Here is a 22,164-nt window from a genome sequence, read left to right on the forward strand (position 1 = left end):
AAATAGTCTTTCCCAAAATTCACTCAATAATTACATATAATACAATTAAACTAACATAAACATGTGAATATCTCCAAAAAATTATTAATCATATTCAAGTTGACACTACAACATGATCAATTAAATTTGAATCCACAATATGATCAACTAAAATTGAATCCACAACATAATTAATCAAATTTTAACTTAAATCCGCATAATGATTAATTAAACTTAAAACCACAATGTAATTAATCAAATTTAAATTTAAATTTAATCCATGATAATGATCAATCTAATTAGAACTTAGATCAATCTAACTCAAATTTAGATGTACACAATTATCAATTAAAATTGAGATTTACATTCACATAATTATTGATTTAAAAAAAACTAAAATTTTAAAATTACAAAAATATTAATTAAAACGAGATTCAAATTCAATAATTTAAACCAATTAAATAGGTAATTATCAACCAATTCCTAATTAAATAGGAATTACCAACGGTTTTGTTTGATTGCAATAGAAGTTCATAGTGAATTAAAATTGATTAATTCTTGATAAATATAAGTTTTTCTCGACGAATTGTAACCTTAAAAAAACACCAATTTCATCAAATAAACAAAACCGGTAAAATCAATTGGCCAAGGACCAGCAAAATCATGATCCCCAATGACATCGCCGTCGGCAAGACTACACGCCGGTGATGTCCCTCTGCCGGCGAGACCTACAGTCTTCGTTCGACTGCACACTTTGTAATGTTTGAGTTTCATGAGTAATTGTCTTTAACATACAATTTTTTTTTTTTTTTTTTTTTTTTTTTTTTTTTTTTTTTTTAAAAAAAAAACCTCTTTAATTCTTTAATCAAAACCAAAATTGAATCAAAATCCCAATGGAAAACAAATATAAACCAACAATCCAACATAAAATGCTCTAATACCACTTGTAAAAATGCTCGGATACCACTTGTTAGCCTAATTATCTATATTGAATAGATAAACCCTAGAATCAATCGTGCGAAATTGTCAAGAATAATAACATACCGGGGACCATAGCCCTAAGGTCTCTTTATATACTAGTTCAATTAGGGTTCCCATTAAACCTTAATTAACTAGGAAAAGACTTTTACTCATTAAGTCTATATTCAATTAGGAATCTAGGGTCATTTAATTAGATCACATAATATGACTCAATCTAATAAAATAACCCAATATGATAAATTATTAATCCACATATATAGTCCATACTTTAATTAAATATATTATTATTTAAATATGTCTAATAGAAATCACCACGTGTTTTACAGTAAGCTTAGCTGACATCACCTGCTTCTAGAAGAATAATCAAAAGAATATAGCTATCACAATTTGCATAAATACAAACTTTCTGACTCAACTCAACACCCCAAACATAAACATAACTTTGCAACCCAAACATAGATAATTTAACTCCACAGATAATTATTACCAACTCAACTCAACTTTGCGCGTCAAATGTCCTATAAAAGTTTTTCTATCTATGTCAAATAACTATAAAATACACAGATCAAACACTATGAACTAATAATTTTAAAACACATTGGCTGAGTTTTTTTTAGTATTTGATTGATCTAATTGGTCATTAGAGTAAGTCGTTAGGAGTTGATTGTTGGAGATAATTGATGCAGTTAGTCATTGGAGCTGACCGTTATAGTTATAGTCTTCTATCATCAATAGACTATCAATTGGTGGTGGTTGCCATCGGAGGTAGTAGTCGGAGGCAAACTTATATTAGTTATAGTCTTCTATCATCAATAGACTATCAATTAGTTTATTAATGATAAAATCCTTTCAACTTTATACTTCAATCATAATGCTAGACTCTAATAGCTTCCTAATATTGACACAAATATCATGATAAATATATTTTACATCAATTTGTGATAAGAGTTTGCCAATCACTCAAAGACTTCACTCACAATTCAAGTCTATTAGTGATAAACTCTTGTCACTTACTGAAGTTTATCAATGGTAGGGAGATAATAAAATTAGAAACTCAATCTGTTAGGAATGTGACTAAAGTCCTACATTGGTTAGATAAAAAGAAGATCATGGGTATAAAAGTGAGGATGATTATCTCTATAGATATGAAGACTTTAGGGATAAAACAAAAAACAAAGTCATGAAGGTTGACTAAAACTCATGAGCTAATTAGATACTCAGTTTATTAAAAAAAAACAAAGAAAGAAAAAGAAACTTTAGTTGATAAAAAAGAATAACTACAAAACGACTTCGTAAAAAATGGCTAAAAAATATGCGAAACTATGAAGACCACTAAGATTATAAACTAATTAAAAACACAATTGATAAAAAAAAGTAACACAGTTGATAAATTTTTTTTTTTTTTTAAAAAAAACAATCAAATAAAACACGCATAGATGAGAAATGACTTACGAAAATGAAAATAATAAAAAATGGTTGAAGAACAGTGTTGTTTATAGACTAGGGAACTTATTTAAATGAACCAAAAATAAAACTACGAAAACTAATATTGTAGAAAAAATTACGAAGAAGAAAATAAAACTATACATGCAAATAGTTGAAAATAAATCGATGTATTATTGATTTGTTGTATATCAGTAATGTTGAGGGGTTTTTAGATATTCTGTTTAGATTTTGCTATATTTACTAATAGTTTTAAATAGACTATTTCTATTATTAATTTGGTTCATTTTGGTCTAAATATAAATATGAATGACAATGTAGTAAGAGATAAATATTCAAAGTATAATAATAATATACCTTCTTTATTCAAAATATTTCTTACTAAACTATAAATAGTTTTCAACTGACATAAAATTTATATTAAAATTCAATTCTCCATATATTATATATATATATATATATATAAAAACTTTCCAACCATGTTAAAAATAATGATATGAATTGACATAGAGTAGGATTAACATTCACATAGTTAATTTAAATTCATTAATTCTTTTTTTTACCATAGTCACAACACACATATTCTCTAACCCTTACCTATAGAAGAAGTTGGTGAGGTTGAAATGGAAACTCAACCATATACTTCCTTCCAATCTTTCTTTATCAAATTAAAGACATTTGAGATTCTAAGCATGGGCATTGTCCACTTTGTGAAGTGTTTGACATTTTGTTGAGATTCTTTTGGAAAGGGAGAGGAAAAAAACTGTCAATGGAAATAAATATACATTTAAGCTCTCCAATCTTCCACTAGAGTTTATGGTGGAATCACCACCTATGCTTCTAGAAGTTGACAAACATATTGGAGGGTTTACAAGAAATACCAAATCTATCTCTTTTGAAGATGTAACTAAAATATATCCTTAAAATCATGATGATAAGACATGACTATAAAGTATATACATACATACACACATATATATATATCTCAATTCTTTGTTTTGAACTTCATATTGTTGAGTGGAAATAAATAAGTGATGTTGTTGGGTACAAGATTGAATTGGATATTAATTGATGTTTTAAATTCAATGTTATTATTCAAGTTGCTAATATATTCAGCTTGAATGGTTTTGGTAAGATCATAATGGATGAACACCAACTTAATAATATTTATATGGAGTGAGTGGATTTTTTTTTTTTTTTTTTTTTAAGATACTCTAATGAGTATTGACTCATTTTTCCTCCAAAATTGATTACAAAGTATTAGTTTGGTACCTAATGTTATCTTATGGAAACACATTTTTTTGAGGATTTGCACCTGCCTAGTATAAACTTTGATAAAAATTAGATGGAGTACATTAGAAGGGATAAATGTATTATAATTAAATTCATCACTGGCAATTTCATTAGGGAATTAGAGTTAGATGGCGACAAATTTTGTAAGGTAAGTTGTTGATGTCAAAATTTGGATAAAAAAACACACTTGACCTTTATGTGATGATTAAGATAAATTTGTAACTTGAAGAAGAGAGAACTTGCAAAACAAAGAAAAATGGCTCAGATACCAAAGTTAGAGATGAAGAAAATAGAGTGGAGAATAATCTAGAAGTTTAAGTCCCAAATGAAGTTCTCATACCTCATATTAAGATACCTCATATAGAATTATAATAGTGTATTTATAGGGAGAATGACCTCGAGTTTATCTTTTCTTCTTAGTTTTAGAATGAGATGAGGTTTTTCCTTATCCTACATAAGTTAGGATTTTTCGATTAAATCACTTAGACTTAATTGATCCCAAGTTCATTTTATCTTAGATTTATCTTCACTAGTATTTTTTAGACCTTTGACCTATTTCTTCATGTCCAAATTCACCCATAACATAACTAATTTATATTTCGCTATAGGGCCACTTTTACCCATTCATAGTGAAAATTCGTATAATCGTAATGAGATTCCATTGATACATCAATCGTAATGGGCCACAATCAATGTAATTGGATTGTTTTCAATCACGTTTACTTAAAATTATGAATTTTTCTGATTTACTTTTACCATTACTGTTATTGTTACCATTTAGAATCAAATGGTAACGGTAACAGTAAATATGACAGATTTATAATTCTACTAGCACTTTCAAGAGGGCTGGAAATCCTCTCCCAATATTCCCAAGACTAGGAAATTCCACTAAATTCTTCACACCTTTCTCTCACCCCTCTCTCCTTATTTATAACCGAAATTTATAACAAACTTACTGTCTAATTACTCATATGCCCCTTCTAACCTCCCTACTGATATTCTACTAATATTCTTATTATTTCTAGTGCTAGGGCCTTTCATAATCACAATGGTAACGATAACAATATTGGCTAATGGGTCCCACATAATTTTGAGATTGATCACCCCACGCCTCAATTAGATTATATTCTTTGATAAAAGACTTGGAAGTAGGTCCCACATTTCATTATAATTACGGAACACAAATATCAATCAATAAACATAATCAAATAGGATTCAGTTTTAAATTTACACGTTTCCTCTAGGATAGATGTGACCTAAATTATGTTGGAGTAACACTTTAACCATCTCCGTTAGATTGGTTATCTTGAATTACAATGATGGTCATTGTCTTTGAAGATTAATATCATGTTAGTTATTTTAGGTTTTGGTTTAAGATACAGTCATGACTGTCAACAAAAATCCGCTATCAAGTTTCTAAAAGGTTTAATACTATTTCGATCGGTATATTTTTTAATTTTGTTCATTTTAGTTCTTCTACTTTTAAAATGTTCATTTTGGTCACTATACTTTCAACTTTAATTCATTTTAGTCTCTGTATTTTCAAAATGTTCTCTTTGGCTCTTGTACTTTCAACATTTATTCATTTTGGTGCTTTAACTTTAAAAAAAAGTAATCATTTTGATCCTTTAAAAATAAAGGGACCAAATGGACAATTTTTTAAAGTACAAGGAGCAAAACAAACATTTTAAAAGCACATAGATAAAAATGAACCAAAGTTGAAAATAAAATGACTAAAAATGAACATTTTGAAAGTATAGAAACAAAAATGAACAAACACTAAAAATATAGGGACCAAAATAGTATTTAAATATTTTAAAAATTATTGTAATATGTTGGTTGAACTGAGTTTTTCTTTACAATTTTAGTATAATAGGACTATTCTATTTGCTTGAGTATTTGTTTTATTTTATTGAGTTCGACAATTGTAAAAGGCAAAAAAATCAGCCAATCGATTATAGAATAGTTTTTGTTTACTGAATTATGCCGACCCTAAAATATTAGTCTAAACTGAAGGAAACATATTTGAAATGGGCTTTAATTAGTTTGAACGTATAATGGGCCGGGCTTACTCAGCCCAAATACAAACACACTTTTTTAGAAGCAATGTTATTTTAATAATAGATCAACGAAATTCAAATTCCAATAATCTTTTATAGTCCATAAATATAATCTTTTTAATCATCATACCAATTGATAGTTTGATTCATAAAAGAGGGGAGGAAAAGAAAATGAGAATTGTGGCTGGTCATTTAATTTTATATAATTTTTGTTAGCCCTTCACTTTTGAATAAAAAATTATGTCAATTCTTCTCGTTTTAGTTTCAATAAATTGTTTAAAAGAAAAACGACACATAATCATGCATATCTTTTGTTTATATATTGATAAATCAATGGTATCGAGAAAAGATATCTACCTTATGGTTTAGATGCTCCTTAGATGTCAATATAGCAATACATAATAGGTTGAATATTTCTAAATTAATAGATTGGAAAATTTGTCAAAAAAATATATTTTTTCTCTAAAAAATGATAATTAAAATTAAAAATATAGGTACTGAAATTGAATTATTGGAAATTAAGAAACTAATACAAAACGTTGGAAAGTTTATTAAAAAAAAAGAATTAATAGGAAAGTTCATTACTAAAATATAATTTAAATCGTATCTAAAAAAAAAGTTGCAGACAATTTAGTTATTTTAATCATTTTCTCAAGGCACCCCATTTAAAACTCAAAACGGCGGCGTTTGGTTCACACCTAGATCCAGACGCCAAATTAGAAGAATAATTCTAATAACTTATTTGAAAGTCGTACATCCACCCTAATATTTCCATAATGTTTTTACCTTTTTTTAATTACATGCGAAATAAATTTTTAAAAATATTTATTATAGTCTAAAAATTATTTGTATATTTTGCAATATTATTTCAAATGATATGTGCATTATTTGTTTCTTATAACATGTGAAGTGAGAGATTGAACCTTAGACTTTGAAATTAATAGTATAAATTCATGCTAGTTGAGTTATGGTCATATTAGCATGTGCATGTTTATTAATTATTTTCAATATTTATGTCGATATTTATTAATTATATCACAATAAAGATGAACATGAGATATGTAGTGTTTTAATAATTACATTTTCAAAGATATAAATAATTACTTTTAAAAGAGAATTAAGATTTTAATCCAAATTTTAAAATTCTTAAGAGGGCATTAATGAAACATGTGAATCAATGTTACTATATTTGAAATTTGTTCCAATGAAACATTTGGTATGTAATAATCAAGATGGGATAATGAGTTCACTAAATCTACGTTATTATGGACTTCAAAAAAAAAAAAAAAAAAAAAAAAAAAAAACTATGTTACTATCGTATGTGGATATTGATAGAAAAAGTAATTATTTGTATCTTAACTAGAAATAAATTATTTTTAATTTAGCTTGCAACAATTTTATTGAACAAAATAAGAAAAATGGTGAATATATTTTGAAATGCACCTATATTTTTGTGGTCCATTCAGTCGTTCAATCACAATTTATTTTTTTTTAATAATATTTTTTAGTTTTTTCTATCGTGTGGTTGATGTGAGCTGCCAACATTATATTCAATTAAGTAGTTTAAATATGTTATATTTTAGAGAATTTTCCATAAGAATGGCCCAAATTTTAGTTGCGATAATGTCAAATTACCTATTTTCTGAAAACAATGAAAACTACTTTTCCTTATGTCACAAAGCACAACCAAATGTTAAATTCTCCTTAGAGTTCATTCACGATTGCGATTTCACACCCTACATCAATTGATGAGATCCTGAATGCGCCCTCAAGGTGCATCGTGGTTTTTATAAAAATAAAAATTCTTTTCTATTATTATAATTTCGAGATCGCATGATTTTTCTCAAACTTGAAATTGCACTCGAGGTTTCATCAAGTTAACAAAAAGTGAGACCTACAATCGTAAATGAGCAATTTAAAATTAGTCATTGTTTTATGATGTAAGCAAAAGATTGATTTGTATTATTTTTAAAATTCAAGTCATTTGATATTAGCAAAACTAAATTTAGGTCATCCGTACGTAATTCTCAATTATTTTAGAGAACTAAATACTTATCTATTATGACAATTCAATCCTTCTATTTTTCTCAAAACAAAATGCGTGAATTTTTTACAAACAATAGAAATATTAAAAATATCGAAAGAAAAATATGTTATGTTCACAGTATTTTGAAAAATATAATTTTTCAAAACAATGCAATAATATTATTCATATATAAGCGATTTCACAGGTAAAATAATAATTTAAATTATCTATTAGAAAATAAAAACACAAAAATAAAAATAATAAAATATATTGAAATAGAAATTGAACAGATACTTTCAATTAAATAATTTGAATCTTTTTGTTACAGATGAAATTCACTATTTAATAATAATAATAATAAATTCAACATCCTATTTCTTTTTTTAACCCTACGTGGGTGAGGCAATCGAACTCATCGAGATTTGTTGTTTGTCGTCAACTCTAGATCTTAATCGTTATTGTATTGTGGAAGATTCACTATCTTTGAAAACAAAATTCGGTGTAACTTCGGTGCTAAATGACAATTGTTGGTTGCTCCCCAAGGTTTACACAATCTCCAATCTCAAACATGCACTCGTCGGAGAAAGAAATGGAATCAAAGAAATACTTGCTCAAACAAAATCAAAGAGATGAAAATAGAGAGGAAGAGAAATTAACTCAAAACCAAAATCTTTGTCCTCAATTTATAGGAAAAAATTTTAGATTTGTAACGTTCAAGTGTATTAAAACATTAGAGTTGTAACCATCAAATAGTAACAATCTTTGTAACCATCAAAACATTTTTTTTAATTGTAACATTAAAATGGTCACAAACATAAAAGTAGAAGTCATTACAATGAAAAGTAATTTGAGATTGTTAGTAGAAACACTACCAATTGAACTCATTTTGGCAATATTTATTTTATATATATACATATGTATATACACATACACACATATATCTATCTATCTATATATATATATATATACAAAAATAATAATAATAATAAATATAGTTTTTTCTCCATTGATGTAGGTATTTACTCTCAACTACAAAATTAAAGGTTCAAATCTTGTAGCTTCATATGCTGAAACTATTTCTATGAAGAAAAAAAACATGTTGAAATTATAGTATTAAATTTCTGTCGACATGTCGATATTTTCATCGAATTTTTACATTTTCATAGTTCAACATCGATATACAGGGTTGAATCGACATTTCCATTATATCGTAGAAAAATTTACGAAACATCATTAATATAAATAATATAAATAATCAACATGTTAACTTGTTTAAAACCATCATAAAGTACATATTTATTAATTTAATTATATGGTTTTTAATCTTTTGTTTTAACAATTTCGAAAGTATCTATCAAAACATCGTTATTTTATCGACATTTTCATTGATATCTTTGTAAAATTAATATCTCAACATTTCTGTCAACGATTTACTTCAATATAAAACTAAACAAGTGTTTCCTATCAACACACATTTATAAGTTTTCAAAAATTACTTTGTTATAGGTTCAATCCATGGTGATCATCTACTTGGGATTAAATATTCTACGAGTTTTCTTGACACCAAAATGTTACATGATCAGACAGATTATGTTCTGAGATTAGGTCAGGTGTATTTAAGTTGACCTAAACACTCACAAATATTAAAAAAGAATAAGATACTCTTGTATACATTCAAATACATATATATTATACTTCCACATTCTAATATTTATTTTTCATTATCATTGCAATCCAAGTTCCAAACACTCCCTTATTTATATATATAATTTCATGAGTTGACAAAATGAAAATGAAAATTTATTAGAAAATCATATCACATTACAAATTTATCATTTACTTTCTAACTTTAACTGACTTATTTTAATTAATTATACTTTCTAACATATATTATTTCTATCTTATAGCCATTCAAATCAGGGCAACTCTTTTTAATAATATTTTTTTATATTATAATTTTTTAATTGAAACCAATTAAGGTGGCTACCCACTAATGAGGAAGAGGAGAAAAACTATAATAAATAAACAAATAAATAAAGAGAGAGAAATGAGATAGAGAATAAAAAGTCAAAAGGTTTTGTTATGTATAAATTTTTGTGTGTATAAATTGAAAGCAAACGCAATGCTTAGGTATTGAGGATGTCATTAAAAAAAAATAAAGAAATTATTGTTTGTCATATCTGGTTTTGTGCTTTGGATATTTATTTATAATAAATGAACAAAAGAAAAAAAATGGGAATTTCCAACTAGAAAATTCCAAAAATAGACCACCAAATTAGAAAAAGGTTTGACATGGAACCTTAGAATACAAGAATAAAATTAGCCTACCATTTTCTACATCTCCTGCCCCTATGACTCATTACCCATTCTTTGGTATATACACATTAAGAAATTGGAAAAAAAAAGAAAAGAGAATCAAATGAGAATATTAAAATAAATTTAAACAATATACTAAGTTGAGAATATGACTTCTCTTTCACTCTAGCTTTTTAAAATGTAACAATGATAGAAAAAAAAAATCTTGAAAATTCTATCATTTGACCTATAAAAGGGTTATTTTCAAATATAGAAAAATGAATCAAAATATTTACAAATACAGTAAAATGTCACTGTCTATCAGTGACAGATGCTGATAGATACTAATAGAGTATTATCATCTATCGCTGATAGACAATGACATTTTGTTATATTTGTAAATATTTTCAGCAATTTTATCATTTAAAATAATTTTTCTATTAGAAAATTATTGATGTATTAACTAATTATAAAGTTTGGTTATATTTTAGTTGGCTGTCTGAGACATAAATTTAAAATAATACAGGATTCAATAAAATCATTTTAAAAAATTGGACCTCAATTTCATTAATTGTTCGAAATGTATTTGATAGTATATTTTAGACCATAAAACTAGTTGTATTTATTCACTGGGTTGGATATAAACTATTATAAATGATTTTTCTGTTAAAAACCTTGTCTAGTTACTATTTTATAGTATCATATAATTTATAATGTGTTATATTATACATATTTTAATTTAACAAAAATGAATTGCATTTATAACTTGAAATACTATTTTTTTCTTATTAAAGTTTTTATCGTTAGAAATATAATTCTGTATTTTAAAATTTTAATTTCAAAATTTGAATAGAATAAAAATATATAAAAATGTTGTTTTCAGTAATAACACGATTTGGATGAAAAGAAATTTGAAAACAATTTAAAAAACCCAATATCCTCCCTTGAACTCATTGGATATGAAATATAAAATAGAATCCTAAGTAAACAGAAACCACACAAATTTAAGGCTTTTTCAAAATACAAAAGACATCTCTAAACAAAATCCAAAAATTAATTTTTCTATATATATTCAAAATAGGTGCTACAAAATAAGGCACAATGGACTTAAAATCTAAATAATTTGAATAAGGCTATTTTGTCAATGGGTTGAAATTGATAGTTAGGTTGTATAGTTTAATGCACCATCATGGTTCAATTATTGATTAGGTTTAAAATTCAATAATTGAACCAAAACTAATGGTACATACCCTTACCTAAAACCCAAACATAAAAGTGATAGATATAAAGGAATTAGTGAAACAAATAATTTTATTAACGACCATGTCTCCTGGAGTAAATTTAATTAGTTCACTAAATTTCAAATATTGAAGTTACAATAATCTACTAATTACTAATCAATATGAATATAATTTTATTGACATAAATGTATGTACTCTTTAAAAAAAAATCAAAGATTCGATTCTCACCATATAATTGTTGAACTAAAACAAAAATCGCTCCTTGATGTGACACCAAAATTTCAACTCACATTTATGGATGTTGGTTTAGTTTTAAAACATGGTTTTATGACTAAGACTAATCCCATTAATTTCGTAGTGTCTTTTATAATGTCCATTACAAAGTTTGGTAAGTCCAACTTAAGCATATATGATTCAACTATTTAAGATATATATTTTTAGTTAAAAAATTACAAGTTTGAATCTCAACCTACCCATGTGTTGTTAAATTCAAATGAATAAATAGATAAGGTTCGTTAGATTCAAATGTATATAATTCATCCTATTAGTTAATTATTTTTTAGTACAATAAAAATAGATGATTTGAATCACAAACCTTTTGATTTGCTTTAGTTCATATTAATCAACTAAAAATATCTCAATTGGTTAACATAATATTTCATCAACTACAAGGTAGGTTGGAATTCAAACTCCTACATGTTGTTAAATAATAGCAAACAATAATAAGCTTGAATACAATAATTTAATTAAATGATGGAGATAAAGCATGGAAATGAAGCTTAAATAAAATTTATTTATTAAATTCTTTTACAGTAAGCTTGATTAAAAGTTAGATTAAATTATTGTTTTGTCCTTAAATTTTAAGTTTCGATCCATATTAGTTTATGTATATTTAATAAATCTTAAATCCAATCTTTATACTTTTGATAAATCGCAGATTTATCTTTCATAATAATTAATCTATATCGAACTTGGTTCAATAATAAAAATAATGTTCATGCAAGAAATAAATTTTCACAATTTATAATGGAAGGGACTAAATTTTTGAAAAACATATAAATTAACTATCTCGACTAATTTTAAGATTTATTAAAAATATAGGGCCAATATAAAACCAAACTTAGAGACCCAAATAATGGTATCTTTACCTAAAAGTATTATCCAACTAAATATACAATATAATTGAATTTAATAATATGTGTGATTTTTTTAGGTTACATAGTTTGATGGTGAAAGTCCTTGAAGAGCAGAAGTCATGTGAATATGTTATGTCATTTCATATCCATATAACATAAGAGAAAAAAGAAGATTCTCAATAAATTGGCAACCTAATTGCCAGCATGATTTCATCTTTACCTCATCTCTCTTTTGTCATTTTCCTTTTATTTTTTAAGAATTAAATATAAAATTTAGAGATATTTTTTAATATAGAAAAATAAATCAAAATATTTATAAATATAACACAAACATAGATTATTATGTCTATTTGTGTCTATCTATCGTAGTCCATCGCAGATAGATGGTAATATTTTACTATTATTTATAAATATTTTGCAGTTTTGATAATTTTTCTAAATTTTTTTTTTATATTACTATGATAAATAAAAATAATGTTTTTTGAGGTTCATACATATTTTTTTGCTTCCTCAAATTGAGTTTATATATTTGAAGTTGTGAAGAAAAGTTTACTTTGATATGCGAATTTATTTATGTTACCGTGAATAAAGCCTTTTCTCATACGTACATGACCACTATTTCTTTATAGTTAAAAAAAAAAAACCCAATAAATATTGTTAATATTGGAACCTCGCACGTATTTGTTCTCGTCATGGTTTTTTGTGGGCTTGGCCACTGACTCGGTTTTTTTTGGTCTGGTCTTGCTATTCAAGCTGACATATATGAAAGTTCCTCGCCCTGATGTTTCAGACTTGTTGGGACCCAAAACAAAAATTTATAAACGGTTCTCAAGAGCTTGCAAGCTAGTGGGAACATGTTGTCTCTACAGGAAATCTTCAGATATTAAAGCTAATTGATGAATTCGATGGATAACAAGGGGGGTTTGTGAGATTGTTTTGGTTGCAACTAAATTAAATGACATGAAAGTAAATGCCAAATTTAAAGAAAAATTTGATTCGATTAAAGGCGTAGCTTAGGGATTCAGAATTCATTCATTTGCTTGGTTGCTCATCGAATTCAAAGGATTATTTACATGCTCAATTCAACTCTTAACTTGTTTGCTTGACTTTGAGATCAAAAGTAACACCCCATTGAACTAATCAATTACTCAATTAGTAGAAATGTTTAATTAATCAGTTCTGAGGCCTAACCAATTAAATACCACATTAAACCTAGGCAATCTAACTAAGTACATTAGCAATCGTGGGAAGCCCTAGATTACTAACGATTTGATTCTTGAACAACTAGTCATGCAATGTAGCAAATGGTTATCCTAAACAACCTAAAATTTACATACAAGCATGCTCTAATCTATGCTCTATTGAGATTAACATAACTAGATGCATTCCTCTCTAGCAAAGCAAAGAAAAGACAATGGGTGATCAAGCCATACGTGATTTATAAGTATAGAAGATGAAATATGTCAAGAATCCATAAAAAATCAGCAACAAACCATCAGTTACAGGTTTGGCGACCAAGTCGAAATGAATTTCATCTTAACCCTAAGCTAGAGAAGACTTACCTTAGCCATTCCTAATGTGCCAAGATAAAGTTCAAATGTAAATAAATAAAAAAAAAAGTACAAGTATTTAATGATGGGAATGAAGAAATTACAGAGAATTTGAGGTTGAAGGTTGAAAATTTGAGGTTGGAATGCCCTAAATCGGGTAAAATTACATATATATGAAAGATTGGCACTATGCACACAAACCATGCTTGTCGAAATGCAGAGAGGGGGGAGAAGGGGGGGTTGGGGGGAGACATAATGACGCCTCACATTCAGAGCACTGCAATGTTCTAGGGTAGTGCCACGACACTACTCCATTTTGGCAGCTACTGAAATTTTCACCAGGCGCAGCACCGAGAAAGCGTCACTACACCTAGCACCAAGGGAAATTTTGTTTTTTTTTTCTCTCTCTTCATGGTTGATGCTTTGGAGTTCCGTTTTAGTTCATTTTCTTTTCGTTTCAGCTTTAGTGGTTAATTGTACTCCTTAGTTACTCAATATCTACAAAATCATAGAATGAACATGCAAAATCCTAGAATGAACTTGAATTAAGCTAAGAAAATTAACACATTTTCAGTGCTAACATCTGGTATGGTGCCAAGCTTATTACACTTTGATGCCTAAGTTAGTATAAGTAGTGTATAGTTAAGCACACAAAAGTAAGGTCAAGACGGAAGATTACTTACTCTTCCCCTTTGAGGTTGTTGAATAACGCTATTTATAATACCCTTTCTTCGATATTCACTTATGGTTACATGTAACTCTGACAATGTCAGATTAGTTTATGATGCTCAAGACTGCAAGGTATTAAACCCCACATGACTTAATTGTTTTCTAATTGGTATGTATTAACAGGCTCAATTGGTTGGCCTAGAACTCGAGATTCTAACTTTTTCCTTTTGGAGTATGTATTTTTCCATGCCTTCTTCCAATTTTCCTTTGTTGGGCTTGCCTGTAGCCTCTGGACTTTGCTAGGAGCAACCTTCAACAAAAATCAATTTTTTCAAAAAACATAAAATAAAATAATAATATCACTTAAATAGTTTTCAGTTAGGGTTGTTTTCGAATATAGTAAAATGAGCTAGCTTATTTATAAATATAGTAAAATGTTACTGTCAATCAGTGATAGATAATGATAGACATTTATCAAAGTCTACCACTAATAGATAATGACATTTTGTTATATTAAAGATATTTCTAATAGTTTTGCCAAATTATTTATTGAATTCTACTAAGTATTACGTATTTCAATAATCATAAATAAACTATTGATAATATATGTCAACACTTAACATACTATAGAATATGTCCCATCAAGTTGATTTTTTTACCTATGAATTGTGAAATATTTAAGTCTCGTTTGGTAACTATTTTGTTTTTGATTTTTGGCTTTTGAAAAATAAACATATTTTCTCTCAATTTCTTACAATAATTGGCATCTTCTAATTGAATTTTTAGCCAAATTCCAATAAAAACAAGTTTTTAAAAGTTACTTTTTTTAGTTTTCAAATTTAGGCTTAGTTTGTTAAAAAATTGGTAAAAAGTAGATAACAAAATGAAGAAATTTAAAGGTAGAAATAGTTTTATAGACTTATTTTTCAAAAATAAAAATAAAAAACCAAATAGTTATCAAATAAAACCTTAATATTACCTTCTTTGGTTTTTAACTTTTACAATAAGAAATTTAATATTACTTAAAAGTCAAAATATCCAAGCACCCAAATCTAGTCATCTATTTATTTATTCAAGTAGCCTTTTTTTTTAATAGGGCAGGGGGGTGATTAGAACTAGCTTTATTAGGGAAGTAAAGTAAACAAAAAATAAATTAATTAAAAATTAAATTAAATTAAAAAAAACACACAAAACACAACACAAAAAAAAAAAAAAAAAAAAAAAAAACAAAGCAATTAAAATTGAAGTAGAAAAATGATCAAAGTTACTTTTACCATGTGATCGAAAGGGATATTTCCAAAAAGGTTATTTATACTACAATCGAAGGTGAAAGTTTTTTTTTTTTTTTTTTTAAACATTGTTTTTCTTAATTTTTTTATTAGAAAGTTTTGAAAGAACCATATTCAAATAAATAATTTCAAAACTAATATATTGTACGTTTAAATCCTATATTGATCAATAAACTTTGAAACTTAATTTATTTTGATCCTTAAATTTTAAAAAACGTATGTTTTAGTTCTTAAACTTTTAAAAATGCTTATTTTGATTCCTATCGTTAGGATTCTGTTAACTTTTTAACGAAGGTTGAGATGACTTATATTTTTTATGGCTAGGATGTCAAATAAGTTAATCAACCTAAAAAATCTAAGGTTTTGAATTCGAATTAGAGGGTAAATTGGTTCTTTTTATGACGAACGTAACAGTTATTTTGCCTTCCAGATTTTAGTCATTCACTTTGTCTTCAAGATTTTGGTTGTTCATTTAGGTACTTTTCTATGTTCCTCTCAATCTCTTCTTCCTCCTTTTTTTTTTTTTTTTTTGTTATATGATTTATTGAAGGTAATATTTATTTGCAATTTCTTAGAGTTTTATTTTCTATATGGCTTGCATTTATTTGCATTTTCTCAGTTTATCTTATCTTGCCATGGGATGTTTTATTCTTGTGTTTAAAAGTTGTCATGACATATTAAAGTGGAGAAGAATACGTAGAAAATAAAAAATATTGATGATTGAGAAAAAAAAACTTTTACATGAAAAATGGATAGATCTCTACAAAACATCTTCTATACTAATATGCCAGTTATTTTATATTTTGATTCTACTCTATTTTTTTCTGATTTGCTTGGACATTCCATTTGGAAAAAGAAATCCGAGGACTTATAGCGTTTTTTTGTTGTCATAAAAAATAGACTTAAATCATTGATAGTTATAAAATAAGAAAGTTATTTTAAATGACAAAACTGCTGAAAATATTTACAAATAATAGCAAAATATCACAGTCTATTTACGATAAACTGCGATAGACAGTGAAATTTTGTTATATTTATAAATATTTTGGTTCATTTTATTGTATTTGAAAACAATACTAAAAAAATATATATGAAAAATATACGTTTTCTTTATATAAAAGATTTATAGTTGGAAAATAAATATCAACCATAAAAAAATAAGACACCCCAACCTTATGTTAAAAAGTTAATAGAATCCTAAGAACAAAGACCAAAATAAATACTTTTCAAAAGTTCATGGATTAAAATAAATATTTTTGAAAGTTTGGGAACCAAAATAGAACTTGAATCAAAGTTCGGACTTGATTTAAACCTATATTTTAATAAAAATAGTTCAAAGTACCATATTTGAAAAATGAACTCCGAAAACTTGAGAGGTTTGATAATTATTTATCAAATATTTTTTTTCTAATACAAAGCATAGGCAAAGTAAAATAAAATAGGAAAGTGTTCTCTTTCTTTGAAGTTGAGTTCAAAGAGCCATACCCCATTCCTATTGTATATTTAATGTGTATAATTTATAAAGTTTTTAATAAACTTATGAAATTTCATTGATAGTATTTGTATATATATATATTTTTTTTAGTACGACAGAGGTGGGAATTGAACATTCAATCTCTAGAAAAGAAAGTCATGTCAATTACTACTAAACTAAGTTCACTTTGACATATTTATAAATATACTTTGTATCTTAATTTTTTTAAGATACTATTTAAAAATAAAAAAACTTATGTCTAGTTATTGTACTTACAAAACTTTTAATTTTACATTGGACAAATTATTATTCAATGGAGACCTCTAACCTACCTCAATCATAATAATCATTAGTTATGGATTTAGAAAAATGTATTACTCAATGAACTTGCTATAATGTGATTGCCTCATGATACTTATTGGATTATGAGGATTAAAAAATCTACATACCTCCTAATAACTACTAATATAAATTGAGGTATTCCCCTCTCATATATTCTAAAAAACCACCAACCACATTGTTTCAACTCATCAATTTATTTGGCATAAAGTTGGATCCTAATTATATACATTATTTAAGAATTATATAGTAATTAAGTTGATTTCATATAGATTAAAGGCATTTAGTATATCTATTTAGACATACATATTTTTTAATCTACATCTATTAGATATTAAGAGTCAATCACATTGTGTGGAACTAATAAATAACATTTTTTTTAGACACATAATAGAAAAATTTACGTAGAATCATTTTTAAAATAAAAAGAAAAATATAAATTCAATTCATAAACCTAATTAAAACTTCACTAAAATACAGAAACTTAATAAGCACTACTTTAAAAGTTGAACAAACTTTTGGTTTAACATTTAGAAAAAGGACCGATCTCGAGAAATAGTTTTGAAAATGAAAGGGAAAAAAGGCCTCAAAAGGAAGATTTTTCTTGCCTCCTTTCATCAAGTTAATAATAATAATTAAAAAAAGAAAGGGAAAAAAAAAGCTTTTCATCATGATGATTCAATGTTGACATCATATTCATGATTGGTTCTAAACAAAATAAAATAATAATAATAATAATAATAAAAGAAAAAGGGAGCCCACCTCTTAATTTTCCCACGATTTTCAAGCCCCATGCGTCGCCAAACCAAAATCCCCAAATCCAATTCATGTATAAATCCCTAAATCCTTTCTTCCCAATTCCAATTCAGTTCATGCAATTTTCACTTTCTCCCATTTTCCGATCTCCCGCCATTATTTCCCCCACATTCTTCTTCTTCTCCTCCGCCGTCTCCTCCGCCATGTCCACTTCCGATCACTCTCCCCCTGCCTTCGACCGACCTCGTTCCGTCATCAAGAAGATTCTCGCTAAACTCCAACACGAAGGCGACGGCGCCGTCGTTCGTCGAGGCATCGGAAGGTCTCTGTCTTCTTCTTCTTCTTCTTCTTCTTCGTGTTCTCTGTTCTTATTCTCCGCCGCTGATTTTACAATCTAATCTCTGATTCAGGAATGATTTGAAGAATCTAGATCCATTTCTTATGCTCGATGATTTCTCTGGTAATTGCAATCGAACTCGAAACCTAAATCTGATTGTTCTCTGTTTCTTGTTATTGAATTTTGTTTTTCAATTGTTTCATTAATTGCAGTCAGTCCGCCGGCTGGATTCCCCGATCATCCTCACCGAGGTTCCTTCCTCTCTATTGAATTTTCGCTGTTCAAACAACAGAATTGGTCTACGAATTTAACTATTATTATTATTTTTAATTCGCGTTCTAACTAGTTGGATTTTTAATTATTTTCAATATTTTGTCCTGTTTAATTAAATCAATACGTTTTTTTTTTATAAAATTAAAGAAAAATGTAAATTGTGAAACTTTTTTTTTTCTCTTTTCCAAATATATATTTTAAATGTCTATTATAACTTTTTTTTCTTTCAGGTTTTGAGACAGTGACGTATATGTTACAGGTAAATTCTCTAATTTCTGTGCTAAAGTGAAAATAAACTGAAAAGTGGGGACAAATTTGCAATTATTTTTATTTATTTATTTATTTGTGGATTTTTTTATTTTTAGGGAGGGATTACCCATCAAGATTTTGCTGGCCACAAGGGTACAATCAGAACAGGGGATGTCCAGGTAAAATTAAAAAAAAAAAAAAAAACTAAATGACGCAATAAGTACTTATGTATTTTTAAATAAATTACCATTAAAAGAATGTTAAAACATTTTTGTTTAGAAATACCATTTTAATCGGTCCAAATTGAGGTGCACCTATCTTTGTACCGTTTAAATAATTATCCAATTATAATAAGTCGTGTGACAAATATATATATTTTTAATTTAAGAAAGAAGGACTATACCTAATCACTATCCTTTTTAGAATAGTATAGAAACTAAAATTGTATATTTCAAAGTATAAGATGTGAAATTGAATTAATATTAAAGTATGAGACTAAAATGTTATTTAAAAGTAAATAAATAACATATTGAGATTTGGTTTTGGGGCACAGTGGATGACAGCAGGAAGAGGTATAATTCATTCAGAAATGCCTGCTGGTGAAGGATCTCAAAAGGGTTTGCAGCTATGGATCAATCTTGCATCCCATGACAAAATGTAACCATCTTTCATTCATTGTTTTTTTTTTTTTCGTACGATTTTCATTTCTCGAACATGAAAAATTATTCAATAAGACTGTCACGATTCATGTTATTAACAGGATGGAGCCAAGGTATCAGGAGATCTCAAGCGATAACATTCCGAGAGCGGAGAAAGACGGTGTGGAAGTTCGTGTCATAGCAGGAGAGTCCATGGGAGTTCATTCTCCAATCTACACTAGAACTCCAACTATGTACCTTGACTTCACTTTGAGACCAAGAGCTCAAGTGCATCAAAGCATCCCGGACACATGGACGTCTTTTGTGTACATAATCGAGGGAGAAGGGGTGTTTGGGTCCCCGAACTCGTCGCGGGTGGCAGCTCACCATGTACTAGTACTGGGAGGTGGAGATGGGGTAAGTGTGTGGAACAGATCTTCAAAGCCATTGAGGTTTGTTTTGATTGCAGGGAAGCCATTGAATGAACCAATAGTTCAATATGGACCATTTGTTATGAACTCACAATCTGAAATTGACAAGGCAATTGAGGACTATCATTATGCCAAAAATGGGTTTGAAATGGCAAAGTATTGGAGATCTCAGTGATTGAAAAAGCAAATAAATGAATAAAATGGTCAATGTCTCAATCCAAATAGAGCAACAAAAGTAGTAGCTGAAAAGGAAGATATTTTACATTTTAAGAAAATGAAAGCTTCTAGAAGACCCAAACATGGTTATCATTCAAGTTATGATGAGGATGGAGTTGGGGTCAGCTTATCTTTGTCAAAATTTATGTTTTTAATTATTTTATTTTTATTTTTCTTGCTGGTAAATGGCTGTAATAGTTTTATTTTTTCTTTTAGTTATAAAATTTTATCATTTCTTTTGTTTGCTCAATATATAATTTAGACTTTATTGTTTAAGAGTACTTTTTTTTTTCAATTTAGTCATTCTCTTCAAGTTTATAAGTCATGAATATGAAATTTATTAAATAAGAGTACTTTAGTTTTTTGAAAAAATGGAGAAACAACCGACCTTAAAAATGTTGTAAGTGGTCATTGTTCGCACAAAATTTGTAGAGAAACTTGTTTTGTGGAGTGGAACTTGTGTTGATGTTGATATTGTTGCGATGTGGTCCGATCTCTAGTACCCGATCATCTGATTCTCTCTCAGTTGTCAATTTCTATTTGGGGACACATTTCAATTTCTAATTAGTCCTAATTTTAATTATTTGGAGTGTTAATTTAGTGAATAACGTGACAATTTGTGATTGGTCCAAAAGTTCTCCTTCAACAAATGTCCCTTTTTGAGATTTATGAATCTCAAAAAAGATGAAGTTGGAGTCAAAATGCAAGTTATTGCTCTTGATTTAAACTTCATTTGATGTGTCAGCCAAACTATGAATTTGGTATTAGAATTTGAGATAAAATTTGGAATATGGTCAAATGTTAATTTGAGATTTTACCTCCAATTTGATTTGTACTTGGGGCAAAAGCTAAACTTGATTTAAATTTGAAATAAAATTTGGAATATAACCAAATTTTAATTTGAAAGGAATTTTAGATGTTATCTGCAATTTAATTTGGAAATAGGAATAAGAACCTAAATTTGGATGAATTTGAGATTTTGAGATAAAACTTGGAAGATGCCCAAATTTGAATTTTATATCAATTTGAGACTTTATCCTTAATTTAACTTGACTTGAGGATAACAATATGTAATTTGAATTTTGGATAAAATTTGAAATATAGCCAAATTTTAATTTGAGATGGATTTGAAATTTATCCTTAATTTAATTTGACTTTGGGATATGAGGCTAAATTTGGATGATTTGAATTCAGAATGAAATTTGAAATATGTCCAAATCTCGCTTGAAGATAAATTTGAGGACAAAATCTAAATTAAAAAAAAAAAAATAACCTTGACAGCGGCAGAATCCTTAATTTTTTTTAAAAAAATTTAATTCGAAATTAGGATAAAATCAAATTAGGAAATCTAATAAAATCTAATAATTCAAATCACATCTTTGTCTAATTTGTGTTCTTAATTCGTTATGGAGCCCGGTGAATCCTCTATAAATAAGACCCTAAACCCCTGCATTCCCAATTTAAGCAGCCTTGCACAAAGATAAAGAAG

At 27.4% G+C, this 22,164-nt stretch overlaps 1 protein-coding gene across 1 annotated transcript; it reads left to right on the forward strand.

Moving 5' to 3' along the window:
• The first annotated feature begins 18,569 nt into the window (after positions 1–18,569).
• LOC120071514 (pirin-like protein) lies at positions 18,570–20,925 on the forward strand. Its single transcript, XM_039023838.1, has 7 exons — positions 18,570–18,853; positions 18,942–18,991; positions 19,081–19,119; positions 19,372–19,400; positions 19,507–19,569; positions 19,944–20,047; positions 20,151–20,925. The coding sequence occupies exons 1-7, from the start codon at positions 18,603–18,605 to the stop codon at positions 20,632–20,634; spliced, it is 1,020 nt and encodes a 339-aa protein (XP_038879766.1). The 5' UTR covers positions 18,570–18,602; the 3' UTR covers positions 20,635–20,925.
• Positions 20,926–22,164: the final 1,239 nt, after the last annotated feature.

The sequence above is a fragment of the Benincasa hispida genome, chromosome 1, assembly GCF_009727055.1.
Source record: "Benincasa hispida cultivar B227 chromosome 1, ASM972705v1, whole genome shotgun sequence".
Lineage (NCBI taxonomy): Eukaryota > Viridiplantae > Streptophyta > Magnoliopsida > Cucurbitales > Cucurbitaceae > Benincasa > Benincasa hispida.